This window comes from Phascolarctos cinereus, unplaced genomic scaffold (genome assembly GCF_003287225.1).
Source record: "Phascolarctos cinereus isolate Bilbo 61053 unplaced genomic scaffold, phaCin_HiC Scaffold_4;HRSCAF=312, whole genome shotgun sequence".
NCBI classification, from domain to species: domain Eukaryota; kingdom Metazoa; phylum Chordata; class Mammalia; order Diprotodontia; family Phascolarctidae; genus Phascolarctos; species Phascolarctos cinereus.
The window spans coordinates 575,196,642-575,214,609 of record NW_027555847.1 but is presented as its reverse complement, the minus strand read 5'-3'; the positions used below and the strand labels follow the sequence as shown (position 1 = coordinate 575,214,609).

Here is a 17,968-nt window from a genome sequence, read left to right as displayed (position 1 = left end):
CTCTGATTCCTCTGCAAGAAATTATCCCTTGAGCCTTTGAGACTGTTGTATTTGGCCTCTCCCATGCCCTTAATTGTTTTCTAGCTGATATAATTATGATTTCTGTACTTCTCTCATTCCCTCTACTAGAATGTAAGCTTCTCAAGAACAAAAACAATGTCTTTTTTTTTAAATGATTAGGCTCTAGCACAGCACAGGGCCTTGTACAGAGAAAACTTAATAAATATTATTGAACTAAATTGAAGGACAGAGAGATGGTGCATGAGTGAGAAGAAGACTGTGTTTAATTCATTTAACTTCTCTGAACCTTAGGTTTTTCACCCGTAAAATAATGTGGTTATACTACATGATCTCCTTTCTAGCTCCAACCCTATGATCCTCTGTTACGTGTATATTTGTGTACATGTGCCAGCCAGATCTATGCCAAAGCTTAACATCTATCCAAAACAGGAAAGAACAATAAATAAGTTCATGGATTGTGACTGATCTGACATGTGAGGGCTCTGCTCAAAAACAACAATAACTCCTTATTGCCTCTAGAATAAAATATACGTTCCTTAGCCTGGCATTCAAGGCCTTTGATAATCAACTCTTGGCAGCCAATTTTATTTCGCCCTATTGTATTTCACACACTGTACTCTCCACCAAACTCAACTACTAGTTATGTCTCAAACTTAGTATTTCATTAGCCCTTCTCCATGCATTCATATAAGCCATCTTCCCATACTTGACATGCTATATACTAATCATAGTTTTTCAAGTGATTGTTAGCAATTTTTGTTTCTTTTTCTTTTTTTTTTTAACTTGTCTGTTCTAACCCTTTGCCCATTATCTACTGGGGAATGTTTTTTATTCTTCTCAATTTGTAACTGTGTCCTATAGATTCTCGATGACAGATTATTATCAGATATATTTACCATAAATATTTTGCTCTGTAAATTTATTTTTCTTTTATTTTGAATACATAGTTTTTGTATAAAAAACCCTATTGTTATAGATTCAAATTCATCTATTCCATCTCAAATAATTTCTTCTATTTGATTAAAAAAAAATTTCTTCTCTCCACAGCTGAAATAAGTATGTATTATTCCTTCTTCTTTTAAACATGTTTAAATAAATGTTCCAATTGGAATTTTTTTTAGCATATAGTGGGAAGAGTGAACTCACTTTAAAATCTATACTCCCATCCAATTAAAAAAATTTTTAAATAATCTTTGATTTAAAAACTCTAATATGCACTGGGCTTTATTTCTTGGTTCTTCATTCCATTCTGTTGTTCTTATTAATCAAGTGCCAGGTAATTTTGCTAATTACTGCTTTGCATAGTGTATTTTGAAATCCATCAAAGAACACAGAGTCTAGCTATAGAACTAGAAAGATCCTTAAAAGTAAATCTACTCAAGGTAGTGGCAGCGATAGAGGAGAGAAGAGAGTGTGTATGAAAGATGTTGCAAAGGTAGAATTGGCAGGACTTGGCAACAGATAGGATGTGGAGAATAAGAGAGAGTGAAGAGTATATTAAATTGTATCTTGTTTTAGTTCCCCTGACGCTACTACCCCTTTTAGTTAGTATTCTAAGTAAAGTTATAAGTTGCCAGTATCAATAAGTGTCAATAACAGAAAGTAAGATTGCAAGGGGGAACCTGAAGTGAGGTACAAATTGTCTCAAAGATCAAAGGAGCATAATTTATAAATTGTATCATATACTAACCAAAAATCACTTTCTAGTAATATGTGCCAAATCAGGGGAAGCCATTTAAGCTTTGCTATGAGGGATTTTTTTTCCGTCCTGTAGTATATAAATCTTAGACAAATTCCAGATATGCACAGTAAGACCAGCAGAATGCCAAATAAGAGATAATTCTGAAATGATGTCGATATGTTAACTTTAAAGTTTTACCAACAGCTTAGAGATAATATGGATATGTTAATGAACTCACCCTAAGGAGGCACAAATGAGATTTAGTCTGTTCCTCAAAAATAACCTATAAAAATGAGACCTCAGACTCCTGTCCCAGCCCTCTTCCCCTCTTCATCAGGATTGTGCTGCTAAGTGCTCCCAACTTTAATCCATGGTTAGTGATTCTCTGAGCTTCTCCTCTGCATCCTCTTCCTCACACTACCTGCCATCCTTCACCACACCATCCCCACGCTGTCTGCCTCTGCACCGCTTGTCTCTATTTTCTGTGTCTGTTTGTCCCCCATATCCTCTGTGCCTTATTAAAACATGATTGCAGCTTCATTTCTCACTGCCATTGTCGTCTTTCCCAGCAACTACCCAAAGAACTGGGCATGCCTATGCCATTTCATAATTTAGTAAATTAGTTATCAGTTCAGGAGTCAAGGATGACACCTAGGTTTTTAATCTGGGAATATTATGGTACCTTCAACAGTAATAGGAAGTTGGGAAGAGAGGAGGATCTGGAGGGAAAGCATGAGTTTGGATTTGGATATGTTCAGTTTAAGATGTGTATAGGACATCTAGGTAGAGATATCAAATAGGCAGCTGGACAAGCAAGACTGGAAGTCAGGGGAGAGGTCAGGACTGGAGAAATAGATCTGAGCATCATGAGCATAGAGATGTTAATTGAATCTACAGGAGCTAATCAGATCAAGTGAAATACTATAAAGGGGGAAGAGAAAAGTGCTAAGGACAGAGTTGTGGGAGACAATATTCAGAATTTAAAAAGAGTGAGGACTTTGATGAAGCTCCAGCAAAGGAGAGTGAGAATTATGGGTTACACAGGTAGGAGGACAACCAGGAGAGAAGAGTGTCCCAAAATCTAATGAGAAGATGCCAAAGTGCCAGAGGCTGCAGAGAAGTCAAAAAGGAGAAGCACTAAGAAAAGGCCGTTAGATTTGACCATTATGAGAGCATTAGTAACTTTGGATAGAGAGGCTGCAGTTGAATGAGGGAATTAGAAGCCAGGCTACAGAGAGTGGGAGAGGAGAGGAAGAGAAAGTAATGCTGGTAGATATCTTTCTTAAGGAGGTTAGATGTACCCAGGTGAGTTTAATGTATCTACACCAACCTCTGTCTGTGAATATGTGTGTGTGTGTGTGTGTGTGTGTGTGTGTGTGTGTGTGTGTGTGTGTATGTGTGTGTGTGTTTAACCCTCTTATGCCCATTTTAGGTAAGAATGAAGTTCCTCTAAGTTCTACATTTTCTTCCCTCTTCTCCACTTTTGTTTAAATTATGAAAGAAATATTAGAAATATTTCCTCCTCCTTGCTTCTTTTCACACTGGTATAGTCCTCCCTTTACTCTTCCCTTTCTTCTGTTAAAGCTTTCAAAAGAGGACCAATTCACACCCCTACCTCCACCCAGGATCACTCTTTTTCCTTACCTAAATTCTTCAGTAACTTTTGAAATCATCAAAGTTTCTGAAAGGGTACTTGTTTCTTCTCCCTCTCTAAGAATGTTAGTACTACATCATCATACAGGCACTTCCATTTGCACAAATAAATTTACCTTTCTAGGTTTCTCTGGACTCTTGTATTTGCATTTCAAAGTTCCTACTCAGCAATTATTTCTTCATCAGAAATGCTTGAAAAATCCTCTTTTCAATTAAAGGTCTAATTTTTTTTTCCTGTAGTATTCATGTAGTCATTGTAGAAAATCTATTTTTTCTCTTTAATTTCTGCTTACAGCTTTTATGGAGCTAGATTGCAATAATGTTTTTTTTTAAATGCTAATTGGTGTTTTCTTTGATTTGCTTATCTCTCCAGCTTTAATTCCTGAATTGCTAGGCCCAAGGGCCCTTCTGCATTTTTGAGTGAGATAGTCTGTTCTGAATGGTCTGTCCCTGATTTACCTGGTTCTTTTGCTGACTTCCATCTCCAGGATTTGGACCGCCCTTGGATCTTTGAGGTCAGGAGTGCCGAGTCTTCAGGTCCCCTGCAACATATTAGTATTAGTTTTAGGGCACTATGATGGTTCCTGGCCTCTGCTGCTACCCCAGATTCCCAAGGTCCACTCCCCTGGGACTTTCTGACTGTCCTGGGAATATCTCAGGAGAACCTTCTCCTTCTTGATCCCTCTGCCCCTCTAAACAAAGAATCTTTCAGGCTTCATACTTCCCTGGCTTTCTTTGCCTTCCTGATGCTTGCTTTGCTTAGGGGCATATCTTATCTATTGCCCCTTGTGGCTGACTTTTTTTGCAATTCTAAGATACAAGAAATCATTTTCTTAGTTTCTTATTGGATCTCTTAATCATTATTTCAGCTTTGTATGACCTTCAGAGTTTTGCTGTATTTGGTGTGTGGGGGCCATAAGGGATTTAGGCATCCTACCTCTATTCAGGCACCCATCTTAGCAGGAAATCCTAGAGGAAAATTATTAGCCAAATAAGGGCTCACAAAGGACAAAATAGATCACTTTAATTACATGAAATTGAAAAGCTTGTAAATGAACAAAAACAATGCAACTAAGAGAAAGAAGCTATCAATTAGGGGAAAACCTTTGTATCAAATATTTCATGAGTATTTGATATCCAAGATATATAGGAAACTAACACAAATATATATCACTCTAATATCATTCCTTAGCCTTTAAGTGATAAAAGGATACAAACACTTGTCAAAAGTAGAATGGAAAATTATTAATAACAGTGTAAAATATTTAACCTAGGGTCCATAGGCCTCTTTGGACCTATATGCAGTTTTCAGGGGGTCCATGAACTGAGATGGAACAAAAAATTTACATCTTCATTTTCACCAGCCTCTAGCTGAAATTTAGTATTTCCTTTGATTATAAATGTAGGCAACAAACATACTTCTGAGGACAGATCCACAGGCTTCACCAGACTGGCAAAGGAGTTCATGATACACAAAAAGTTTAAAACCGCTGCTATATTTTAAAAAATCATTCCAAATTACTGATAATAAGAGAAATACAAACCAAAACAATTCCAGGGTTTCACCTCAGATGTAGTAAACTGGCAAAGATGATAAAAGATAGGGATAATCACATAATGAGTCAGTACTCAAGCCAAGAATAGAATCCTTAAGTCCCAACTCTGTTCTCCCCTCTAAAGCACACCACACCTTCTGATAACACTAAACTAGAGTCATGATCCACATTTTAGGCCTATTCTTAGGGCACCTGTGAATCATTTAACCGCAGCCAGGTAATTTATTTCATGTTCTGATTGCTTCATTTAACCCTCACTTTGACTCTGATCTATGGGGTGTATATAATTTTCCTGTTTTCTTCTCAAGATTTTTCTCCAGCAGAAGTATTAAAGGAAACAAGCCTTGAAAATAAGCATCAGGAAAAAAAAAAAAGAAATTTACATGATAATTTTATCTATTTGAAAGGAATAGCAAGTTGTGCATAGGAGATTTGCAGTTTCATGTATAGTCATCTTTTTTTATTGTACTATGTTATGGAAATGCTTGTTTTATTCCATCAATTAAATTTTTTTAATGAAGTATAGGAGGAGAAAAAATAAGTATCAAAGTTCAAGTGAAACCTTAGTTCTGTGGTTTTCTTTTTTAATTTTTTTTCCAAATAACTTCATTTTTGAAATAGGAAACACAAGATTATTTGATATGAAGTATGTTCAAGTCTAAAGTCAACAATAAACCAGTGGAATCATTTCTAAAAGACAAGGAGGCAAAAGGCATATCCCACAGTTTCAGCAAGTAGCTGGGCTTGGGGTTTATCTATATGACTTCCTTTTGTCTGTGTAAGACATTATGGCAGTGCAAGTCAGAGTCATTATTTGTGTGCCCTTGCTATTTAAAAAAAGTAAGTGTTAGGGAATCAAAACTAAAATCAAACTAATAGGACCAAATCAAAGGAATATTGGAAAAGTTTGGTTTTTTGGTTAAGCAACTTGCCCAGGGTTACACAGCTAGTATGTGTTATGTATCTGAGGCCATATTTGAACCTCCTGAATCCAGGGCAGGTGCTCTATTCACTGCACCACTTAGCTGACCTGGAATATTGGAAAAGTATTGAAGACCTACAATAAAGCAATATTGATGCCTCTTCTCTTTTTAAAAAAGTGAATTGATTTTGTTTTGTCATAAATTCAGTGCTATCAGAAAATAGCATTAGCTATTGGTGAGGTAGAAAGATAGCTTGTGTGAATTGATAGAGAAAATAGTGGTTATTTATTATTATCAAGATTTAGAGTTAAAAGGGGCCTTATTGGTCACCTAGGCCAAACCTCATTTTACAAATGAGGAAACTGAGGTATAGAGGAGTAAAGCAACTTCTTCAAGATCATACAGGAAATAACAGAACTCATGACTACATATCAGTCATGCTTTCCCCTGTACCAGGTATGATTTGAAAGTTAGAATAGCAGTTGGATGATAAGAGTAGAAGAGAACAAATCTTCACTAGATTTTTCTAAAACTTCCCAAAAAAAATTCCATGTGGAAAGTAACTTTATCCAAAATAGAGGCAAGGTTACATAGTGGTTTAGTCGAAAAGACCTGGATTCAAATTCTGCTTCTGATACTCATTAGCTATATGATGCTGGGCAAGTTATTTAATCTTTCTGGGTCTCAGTCAACTCCTTAGGACTTATCTACTAAATGAGAGAAGAATTGTAATTTACATTGATATAGGAAGGTCCCACTCCAGGAGTTCCCTATGCTTAAAAAATTATGAATCCTTCTAGTATTCCCCTTCATCCAAAATTAATAAGATACTGAGTCTATAAAAGATGACTGGTTTATGAAAGAAAAAAACAAATAGAATTAGTATATAAATTGAGAGAGATCACATTGATTGGATAATCAATCAATAAGAACTGTTCCAGATGGGAGTGATTGAAAGTTTCAAAGAATTTCTATAAAGTGAACAAAACATATTTTAAAATTTCAACTTGAAGGGTGAATTCCCCCCAAATGAATAAACTCTCTAAAGAAAAGCAAAGCATTTGCATATCAGAAAAAGTGACTGCTAATCTTATCCTTCTGACTTTAAGGATCTGAATCTTAAATGCCCCATGTTTTCTTTTAATGTTTTTTTTAAAGAAAAAAAAGAGTTACTCCCACCCCCAAAAAAACTTTATTCAGAAGGATATCCGAAATCATTGTTGTTGCAGTCTGGTCAAACTGCTGCGTTTGTTTCTGTGCCTAATGAATCTTTACACTCTGACGGGGGTGGAGGGGCACACATTATCCTGGAGTGCCCTAAAGCCCAGCCAAATAAATGCTGCTGAGATCAGAGCACTGAAGCAATTAGAAGCTGATTAAGAGTTTATCTTCTTTACAGGTGGGAAGGAAAGAATGAGAATGAGGTGGGTCGGTGTAAGGAGACTGGCAAGATCCACGTGACTGTAGATCTCAAGTATTACCGGCCAACTGAAGTGGTAAGAAAGATCTCTTGCAGCCAAGTAATCTAATCACTCAGCCAACAAATTGCTGCATTTGGCTAGCTGTCTGTGAAAAATGGTCTAAGTGAACTCCTGCTGCCAGCCTTCAAAAGCTCTCCATTCAGCTCCCTGGCTAACACTCCTCAGCTGGCATTTCCCATATCAGAACAGAATGGAGTCAACTGGAGATGAGATAATCTTATCTCCCCAAAATGCATTGCCCTGGAAATGGAAGAGCAGGGCATACTGCACAGGTGTTTGCAGGGAATACAAATTATATCCATACATGAAAGCTGTGCTGGTTTTTAGAGGTCCACTAATTATCAGAAAATAGTGTTCTGCTTTCCTAAACTCAACCAAACTAGAGTCTTATCAACTGCATTGAAACCATTTAAGACATATTAGTGCAGTGGTGAGAATTGGGTGGTGGGGAAACCTATTAGAGATACCGGAATATAATCTGGAGCAGTAGATTTGGAGGATGAGTCCAGAATTGATAGATTATTTATTGGAAGGCATACTAAACTGTGAGAATCCTATCAATTTGAAATTGTTTTGTTTGGGTTTTGAATTATGCGTTATATTGATATGTCTTTCTGGGCCAAATTCCCATCTCAACTGTGTCCAACAGGGAAGGGGGCTCTCCCATTGAGGTGGATCAAAAGGAAACCTAGTAATTCTTAAATACACTTGATGATGTTCTGCTTCTAGCAAAAGGGTAAATACATTTAACTTATCTGTATATACTGGAGGAAAGAAAGGAAAGGAAATGCCCAGCACTTAATTTGTAGGGGTGTAGTGTCAGTGCATTGTACCGGTATGGGGAGTTGTCCAGGTCTTTGACAAACAGCGAACAATTGTTCACTGTGCATTTGGAGAGTGGGTGTGCCAAGAAAAGGATGTGCTCTGTCTCCTGGGGAGGAAGATACCAGCCATACTGCTGCTGACGCAGCGTCAACTGTCTGAAGAGCAATTGAGTCTCCCTGGCATTTTCTTCCTGACTGGAACGAGGTGCCACAAGGGCGTAGTTGTCCTGAGGATTGAAAAAAATCACCAAGCGCACGCACAACATACATATATGCACACATACATACACACAAACACACGTGTGCACACACTGTTTCCCTTGCGCACTCAAGTAAATAATGCATTTCAATTGAAGGGGTGACCAGTCATCCAAAATGAATAACCCCTCTAACTGTAACATGAAAAAATGAGAAGAGCCAACTGAAAAGGCCACTCCTTAACATAATTTGAACGTGGCAACACCAAAATAGTTTCAAAAGCTAGGAAGTCATTAAGAGTGGATTGTCTGTCATTCTTACTGAGGCAAGGTGTGGGATTGATAAGAACACAAAACAAAGGAGATTTCTGGACAGGAAAAGGACACTTGGCCTATTGAGTCTGTGTTCTTGAAGTCCGTATCGACCCCTCTTTCCTGCCTAGCCACCATGTCCTCCCTCAGTTCCTTTTGTTCATTCGGATGGCATCGTCATACCTGTTTCACAAACCTAATCACACTTCTGCTGTCTGAATTCAGCAGTTGTGCTCTGCTCCAGATGTTTGTTCTTTCGCTGAAACGATTCTTTCCCTGTCTTACCTTTGCTTCATTTCTGGTTTTGATGCCCCCTTTTCCTGGTTGTTGTTAAGCCCCTCCATCAGCAGCATGAGCACAGTAATTTAACTCATTCCCCTTAAACTTAGAGTTCCATAGGGCAGACTCCTTTTCTGTAGTGCAAGTAAACTTTTAACCTCCTTGGGCTTCCCTCAGAATAACCAGTTTTCTTAAAACTTGGAATCAGCCTGACAGCCTTACACTGCATTGTCTCCAGGGTGATAATATCCTTCCTGTTGAAAGGTGACCAAAACTGAAACAGCATTGTAAATGAGCTCTCACTTGTGTATTGTACAGTAATAACCAATGAATGTATAGCCTCACAAGATACAGAGATCCTTTTCAGCCAAACCCTTATCTAAAGTTTATCAGTACCCAGAGTGAGGTAGCATTTAATTCTCCCACATCTAGAAAGCACATTCCTCTTCTTCTTCTTCATTGTTAAGCTGGGCTTATACATGTACCAGGCTTCTGGCCTTTCTTCCTCCCTCCTAGGAATTTCCACGAGTTCATTTTCTCAGTGGGGTATAGTCCATAAATCTCTAGCACCTTGGGATATCCTAGAGCCAGAGGCACACTCTAGAGGGTGGGGAACCTGTGACCTCGAGGCCACATGTGACTCTCCAGGTCTTCAGGTGTGGCCCTTTGACTGAATCCAAACCTCACAGAACAAGTCACCTCACTAAAAGGATTTATTCTGTAAAACTTGGACTCAGTCAAAAGGCTGCACCCAAGGACCTAGAAGGCCATAGGTTCCCTACCCCTGCTAGAACCTCTCAAAGGTAGGATGCTTGGGCATATAGCCCACATTGAGTAGCCAGCTCTCTCTAATGGTAAATACCTATGTGTGACTGATAAACTAGAACCAAAAGGAGAATTTGGGGGGATGGGGAAAGTTCTGGGTTTTTGGTCTCAGAGAGCATAAAGTGCTTTTCTATAAAAGCCCTGCAAGGTTTGGTAATGCAAATAATTTGTCCTAGTTTTGCAAGTGATGAGCCTCAGAGAAGTTGAGTGATTTGCCAAAGGATCCATAGCTAATAAATATCTGAGCTGGAATTTGAATCCAGATCCAGGTCCACCATTCTTTCCATTACACCATTCTGCCTCTCCAAAAGCAAACCTATGTTAACATAAAGAGAATCAAAAATTTATGCAAATTGTCATTTCAGAAAATAGGCATCTGCTATGTGCTAGGAGCTAGGGAAGTTACACAACAATTAGAGCTGTCACTGCATAGTTCCTATGTTCATTGAAGTCGACAGTCAAGTGAGGAGAAGTGCAGTGTGCACAAATAATTTTAATCTAAAAATAATGCATGATTAATGCATAAGAGAGATGCAAGCAAAGTGGCGGGGGGGTGGCATGGAGTTGAGGTCTAAGAAGGAAAGGCTTTATGGAGATGATAGGTGAGCTGAATTATTTGAGTTGAGCTTAGAGAATCATTTGAAAAAAAAATTGGACTTAACATTTGATTTCACTGGTGGAGGAAACTCCCATTAAGGAAAGTACCTCTAATGATGCAATTTGGTACCTGTCTTGAGATTAAAGAGAGTTGCCTGGGCCACTGAGAAGACAATGACTCACCCAAAGTCTCATAGCCACTATGTGCCAGCAGCAAGAGTTGAGCCCAGGTCTTTCAGACACCAAGGCTGCCTCACTATGCACTATGCCAGGTTCTTTCTTGGAACTCTTAATAAAAAACATTTGTTTACTTAGCAATGAATTAGTATTAACCTTTTTAAGCCAGTAGCAGTATCACATAGCAGGAATTCCTTTTTTTGCATTCATCTCTCCCCACCTAGATTTGCTTACTACAGTGAAGTAGTAAGTACCACTTGCATGGAGATGTCCAAGTGATACAGTGGACCGAGGGCTGGACCTGGAGACAGGAAGACTGCATATCTGGCCTCAGATGCTTACTAGCTGTGTGACCCTGGGGAAGTCACTTGTCTCCCTCAGTTTCCACACTTGTAAAATGGGGATAATCATAGCACCTACCTCCCAGGGTCATCATGAGGATAAAATGAGATAATATTGGTAAAACATTTGCCATATTAATGTTATATTAATTTGTGTGTGTGTGTGTGTGTGTGTGTTGAGTGTGTGTGTGTATGTGTGTGTGTAGGCAGTTGGGGTTAAGGGACTTGCCCAAGGTCACAAAACTAGTAAGTGTCTGAGGCCCAATTTGAATTCAGGTCCTTCTGACTACAAGTGCCAACTTGCTGCCCCGGCTAGCTAGTATTGCTATAATCTCTGTGTCTTTTGTTTCCTTACTACATGCATATCCTTGAAAGTTTTACAACAAGTTTGATTTTTTTTTGTCCTGAAATAAAAGCAGTGGCATGCATGTGAAGTTTGTCACTAAACTTTAGGTACTGATGAATTTGAGGCACTCTTGATCCTGGAAATTCTCAGAAATTTCTCTGTGACTGGACTTCCACTTTTGATAGTGCTATTATCAACACTTTGTTTAGCAATTTATGTTTCTTAGTACTTCAAGCCAGTGTATATGTGCCTGTATCAGATTTGTATACAAATGTATATCCATATTATAGTTAAAATCTACTGCTCTGTTTAGAGCAAGGTAGTGTTGTTTCTGTAGTGGAATTTTTGGGGACTCAAGAAAGTCCTTGGTCCACCAATCTAGGCTCAAAAATAAATAAAATTTAATTTGGGAGGGAGAAGTCTTTGCTTCTCCCACATTCCCCAGAGGATTATCAGCGCCGATAGAGGAATTATACGTATTAGATCAAAGTGGAAAACAAAACGAAATCAAGTTTTTTGCCAAACAAAATCTACTTCACTTATTTTACATTGTGTAGTTTTATTTATTTTATTGCAGCTACCATTTGTATAGTACTTCAAGTCTTACAAATCACTTTACAAAAATTATCTCATTTTAGCTTCACAAATTCAGGGTGTTTGGTTCTGTCATTATTCCCATTTTGCAAATGAGGAAACTAAGACAGCAAGAGGTTAAGTGACTTGCTCAGGGTCACACATCTAGTGAATGTCTGAAGCAGGATTTGTACCCAAGTCTTCCTGACTCCAGGTCCATAGCTCTATCTACTGCACCTAGCTGTTACCAGTGGTATGGAAAAAATATAGCATTTGTGTAATCTAAAAACTATAACTCTTAAAATATACTAATGAGTTATCAATGTTTTTATTAATAAAATAGTTTTATACATTTCTGTGACTTTTTGATTTAGCAGAAGGGATGGAAGACTGAAATAGTTGTTTTATTTCTGTCTCTTGCATGTATAAAAAGGGGGTCATATTTCCAAGATCCCTTTCAACTCTAAAATTCTTTGCCATATGCAATGCTTATCCTAATGGTGAAGCTTCTGGCTATCACATAGGAAATGAAAGAGACCTTATAGGTCATTTAGTCCAACCTCCCTTGTTTTATAGATGAGGAAACTGAAGCCCAGAAAAATTAAGTAACCTTCCCAACATCACTAAGTAGCAAGTAGCAGAAACAGGATTTAAACCCAGCTTCTGTAACTTCAATCCACCATCCATTCCACTATACCCTACTGCCTTACATTAAGTGAGTAACCAGTATGCAGTAGGCCTTTGTTTCTTCATAGCATTTTAGGAAATCACTCAAAAACCAAGTTTGAATCTTGTAGTCCTTAAAAAAAAAAGAAACAAAGAAAGAAAAGAAGATAAGTATCTGGATGACAGCTCTATAAGCTGATTTTTACATTATTTTCTGCTCGATGCCATTTCCATTCCAACTTCATGTTCTTCTAATTTCATTGTTCTCTATTATTTATTCTGTTTTCAACTTTTACTGTTCCTTAGCTACTTAGATATCTTACATTTGGTATACTTAATCCTCTATAGATATTGGAAGGGAGTGGTCCAGAACCTAATACCATGGAAGTAATAACTTCACAGAAATCCAACATGTTAGTTAAAACAACACCTTCCTCCAATAAAAACATGTTGCCTGTTTCTAATCAAATTACCATAGGCTTGTCAAGTTGTTCCCTCGAAAAACTGTTTCTAATATTTTGCCATAAATGATGTTAACTGGCCTGTAATTGCTTGCTCTATCTCATATCCCTGTTTAGAATAATGGTATTTAACACTTTCCAGACCTCAGGAATTTGATCTGTCATCAGAGTACTTATATAAATATTAGTTAGGACTTCCCTCATTTCCATCTTTGTATCTTAGGGAAGAGAAATCTTAGATATCCTAGGTGTTCGTTGAGGTAGTACTTTTTCCTCTCCTAGATGTGTCTCCTTTTAATTCCTCCTACAATTATTCCCATTGGTGTCTCACACTTCCCCTCCTTTTGTGGGAAATAAGATCCTTTGCTCAGTATCTCTTCATCTTTTCCAGCTCTGTTAGACAGAAGCCAGCTAATCTGTTCCTTTCCTGAAATCTCTGGCCCCCAATTCTCTAATCCTGCCCTTCCAATACTTGTTTTTCTTCCTTTGACTGGTGGGGGCAGGGATGAATGGTAGAGACAGAAAGAGGAGAAAACCAAGAAGCAAAATGCATCTTCTTTATGTTATTCTCATTTATAAAATGAGGAGCTCAATCAGATGGTTCCTAAGGTCCTATCTAGTTCTCAAAGGCTGTAATTCTATAACTACAAAATGTGCAGTGCCTACGAACTTCACTGTTTTGGAATGTTGTTTCGTGTTGTAATCATGATTCATCTCTTTTTGTCATTATCCTCTTAACTTCTCCCGGATCATTTTTTATGAATAGTTTATGTTTTTGAAGCATTGTTTATATACTTTTAAGCCCCCTACTTAGGCTCCTCACACTAATCTTTACATCCCTTCTTAACCACATTGGCCTGTCTTGCCCTTTTCCCAATGTGGACTTAACCAGGAGAGCTTTTAAGTTTCAGTCTCTTCAAGTGTTTCTTAAATATTTCACTGTATGTTTCCCATACTTCATAGGAGCTCATCAAAACCCCCAGGGGCATATCACATTCTTCCTAAAGTCAAATGCATTTGTGTTGTTTCCTCTGGTACTATTCCCCTCAAGAGTATTTCATCTCTAATGAAATAGGAATCATGTACTAGATTCAACTCCCCCAATTTCCTCGTATTTTTCATTGAAGAGTTTTTTCTTACGATTACATCCAGGATGGAATGATAGCATCAAAGGCTCTATTACCTTTATGAAGAAGAGAGCCTGTTCTACCTTTCTTTGCATGTGTTTTTCCTGGAAAAAAAAATAGTTTCTTAGGTATAAACACTGTATGTACATTGTGCATGTTAGTGGTAATTTATTTACACTAAAGAGGAATACCTCATAAAATTTGCATCCCTATATACACAATTACTGTTTTTGTAAACAGTCTTAACTAATAAACATTGTCTCACCACATTAACTTCCTTATGGTGTCCCCTTATCTACAGAGCATTTGCAGAGCTCTTCATTGTGCTGGAAATATTATACCATCTGAAAATGTCTACCTTAGAAAGTATGATTCACTTTTTTGAGTTCAGTTTTTATTTAAACTCTCTCAAGTGCAGGTCATCCAAAGTATCGCACAGCTTTGGGGAGGCTCATCCATCAGTGATACTATTACCTATCTCCTACTTACTTTACGTCTCTATCCAATAAAGTCTCTGTTCTGGAATTTGTAAATCCCTTGGTCTTTTTTTTTTAAACAAATTCAGCTATGTTCTTTCTAGCCTCGAAAATCCACATATATCTTTCTAAACAATTTCCATTCAACCTTCCTACATTTTTCCTGCTCTTGATGATTTTGTACATAGTAAAACTTATGAGTATCCTGCCTTAGAGTCCCCTAAATGCTAATCAACCCATGCCAAATTAGATTGGCCTAGCGTACAGTTCACTTACCATCAGTAGACACGTTGAAACTTAAAACTCCAAAGGTTTAGTCAGCATGTATTTATTTACATTGGGACCTTTTTAGACTTATCCTAGCACCCTCTTAACCATTCCCAGGCAGATTCCTTTCTTCATTGTGATTTTGGCAGCTAGAGTCCTGTATGGTTACCTTTGGCAGAAATAGCACCAATCTAGTATAGCCGCAGCAGATTGTCTTCCTTCTATAATCAACTGCCCTGGCCTGTCTCTTAGACAATTAATCACGGTCCTTGCCCAACAAGGATCTGACACTGTTTAGCTCCTAGACACAAATAGAAATCTTTGCTGAGAATGATTGTAAAACTTACCTTACAAACTGCAGTCGGCTGCCATTCACACCGTGTTATGGTGATGTCCATAATTCCTGGATAAGGAAGGTGTGTCCTGCTTTAAGAAAATCTGGTCTTTGAAAACTCTAAATACACTAAAGAATGACTAGACCCTTAAAGAGTCTTCATTTTACAAATCATTTCAATGAAATATTCTCTTAAATAGTGAACTCCTCTAGTATATTTAAAATAAAATTGTATTAACACTCAACTTGGCCAGAACAGATCTATTGCATAAAGTAAAAACCACTTGTGTAAGTAGGACAGTAGTGAATGTTTTTTTTAACCTATTATTTTCTCTTGTCACCATCACATACATTTGTTCAGCCACAAATCCACTCAGAAAAAGTAGGTTAACAATTGCTAGATTCTACCTTATGTTTCTTAGCACTTATGCCCAGAGGGCCCAGGATCAAACTAAGGTATCCTGTGACCTAGGTAATTATATCTTGCCTTTAGTTTTCCCAGATTCATTGACTGCAGAAGTCATTTTCACTTCTGAGGCCAAACCTTAGAGTGTTGATGTAGACTCAAATGGCTACAACTCTTTCTGCATTTGGGCTAGGTGTTTGTAGTGGGGGGAAAGGGAAGTCCCTGTAGTTAGTTGGTGTGTCTGTCTTCAGTTTGCAAAGCACTTTGAATTTTTGTCGATGAAAGAGACACCATAAATATAAAGTACCTAATGCTGTATATGATTTTTATTACTGTCATCATCATTAATCACTGTGATTATTATTACACTCCCTGAAACTCACTCGTTTACATCCAGACTGGGCCCCCTGAAAGAGTCCTAAAAACACTTCAGACCTTCTTCTTCAGGCCAGTCCATCTCTTTCATTTTATTTTTGACCCTACAGCTTCATTTCTCATTGTGTTAGGATAGAGATAGGTACACAAGGGCAGTAGGGAAAGGCAATAATGACCCACTGACCGCCTCTGTCTCCTTCCCAGGGTAATGTTTCCTTTCTCAGCGTTAGAACCAATGAGTATGAGGGAAATAAAAGCACAGTACCTATATTACCTTGTTTGGTCCTCATAATGAACCCTATGAGATAGGTGTAGTATTATCTCCATTTTGCAGGTGAGGAAACTGAGGCTGAGAATATTTACATGACACAGCTTGTAAGCATCTGAGGCAGAATTCAGACTCAGATATTCCAGACTCCAAGCTGTGGTGACTAAATAATAAAATCACTAAAAAAGTGTTAGAAGGAGCCTCAGAGGTCATGTAATATCCATAGCATATATTTTTCTTCAGTGTTCTTGACAAGTTATGATGTAACCTTGAAATATCTAAAGACCTCTTGAAATGAGACACAATACGTTCCTCTTTGGTATATCTCTAACCATTTGCAAGTTTTTCCTTATTTGGATTTGGAATGTGCCGTTCTTTAACTCCATCAATTGATTTTAGTTTTGCTCTTTAGAGCCAAGCAGAACTCAGCCTTTCAGATGATTGAAGTTACAGTCCCCTGAGTCTTCTTTTCTGCAACTTAAACATCCTCAATTCTTTTTTTTTGGGGGGGGGGGACATACAAGGTAATCAGGGTTAAGTGACTTGCCCAGGGTCACACAGCTAGTGAGGATCATGTGTCTGAGGCTAGATTTGAACTCTGGTCCTCCTGACTCCAGGGCTGGTGCTGTATCCACTGTGCCACCTAGCTGCCCCAACATCCTCAGTTCTTTCAAATGATTTTCAAGTTTCAATGGTTTCACATTCCCTCATCATTCTGATTGCCTTATTCTGGACACAGTCCAATTTATCAACGTCTCCTCTAACATGGTACCTGGAACCAAGCACAATATTCCAGCTCTGCTCTGAACGGAGCAGAGTGTGGTGGAATTATGTTCTCTTTTTCTTTCTTTGCAGATGCTATTCTTCTGTTAATGCAACCTAAAATCAAATCAATCAATCAGTAAACATTTTTAAAGCACCTACTGTGTTCCAAGCACTGTGCTAAGTAAACACTGGGGTTACAAAAAGAGGCAAAAGACGGTCTGCCATCAAGGAGCTCACAATCTAATGGGAGAGACAACACTCAAACAAATACTTACAAAGCAAACTATATACAGGATAAATAGGAAATAATTAATAGAGGGAAGGCTTCCTGTAGAAGGTGAGGTTTTAGTTGGGACTTAAAGGAAGCCAAGGAGGTCGGTAGTTAGAGTGGAAGAGGTAGAGTATTCCAAGTGTGAGGGACAGTCAGAGAGGATTTCTGGAGCCAAGAGACAAAATGTCTTGTTCATGGAACAGCCAGGAGGTCAGTGTCACTGTATTGAAGATTATGTGGTGGGGAGTAAGATATGAAAAGACTGGAAAGGTAGGAGTTTGAGGCTAGGTTAGGGAAGGCTTTGAATGCCTAAGAGAGGATGTTATATTTAATCTTGGGGGGTAATGGGGAGCCACTGGAGTATATTGAGGTGGGGAGAAGCAGAGTGACATCCAAAGTGATTTTCCTAAAGTATAGGTCTGACCATGTCACCCCACTAGTTATGAAGCTCTAGTGGCTCCCTATTACCCCAAAGATCAAATATAACATCCTTTCTTTGGCTTTTCAGACCATTCTCCACCTGGACCCCTCCAACATTTCTGGCCTATTTGCTGTTCCTTGAACATGACAATTCATCTTCCCACTTTGTGCCTTGTCACCTGCTGTCTTCTATACCTGGAATGTTCTCCTTCTTCACCTCAGCCACCCAAATTCTCTGCTTTCCTTCAACACTCAGCCTAGATCCTACCTTCTGCAGGAAGCCTTTCCTGGTTCCCCACTGCCAGTGCCTTCCCTCTCACGAACCCTTTCACACGCCTGAAACTCA

General features: G+C 38.3%; 1 protein-coding gene across 6 annotated transcripts in view; it reads left to right on the top strand.

Moving 5' to 3' along the window:
• GMDS (GDP-mannose 4,6-dehydratase) overlaps positions 1-17,968 on the top strand; it is a 785,826-nt gene that overhangs the window by 638,905 nt on the left and 128,953 nt on the right. For 5 of the 6 annotated variants that reach the window (XM_078153649.1, XM_078153647.1, XM_078153646.1 and 2 more), the window contains one exon: positions 7,234-7,330. The exons of the other annotated variant lie outside the window; for it this stretch is intronic. In XM_078153649.1, coding sequence (XP_078009775.1) covers positions 7,234-7,330 — 97 coding nt within the window. The remainder of the gene's footprint in view (positions 1-7,233; positions 7,331-17,968) is intronic. 6 annotated transcript variants of the gene reach the window in all.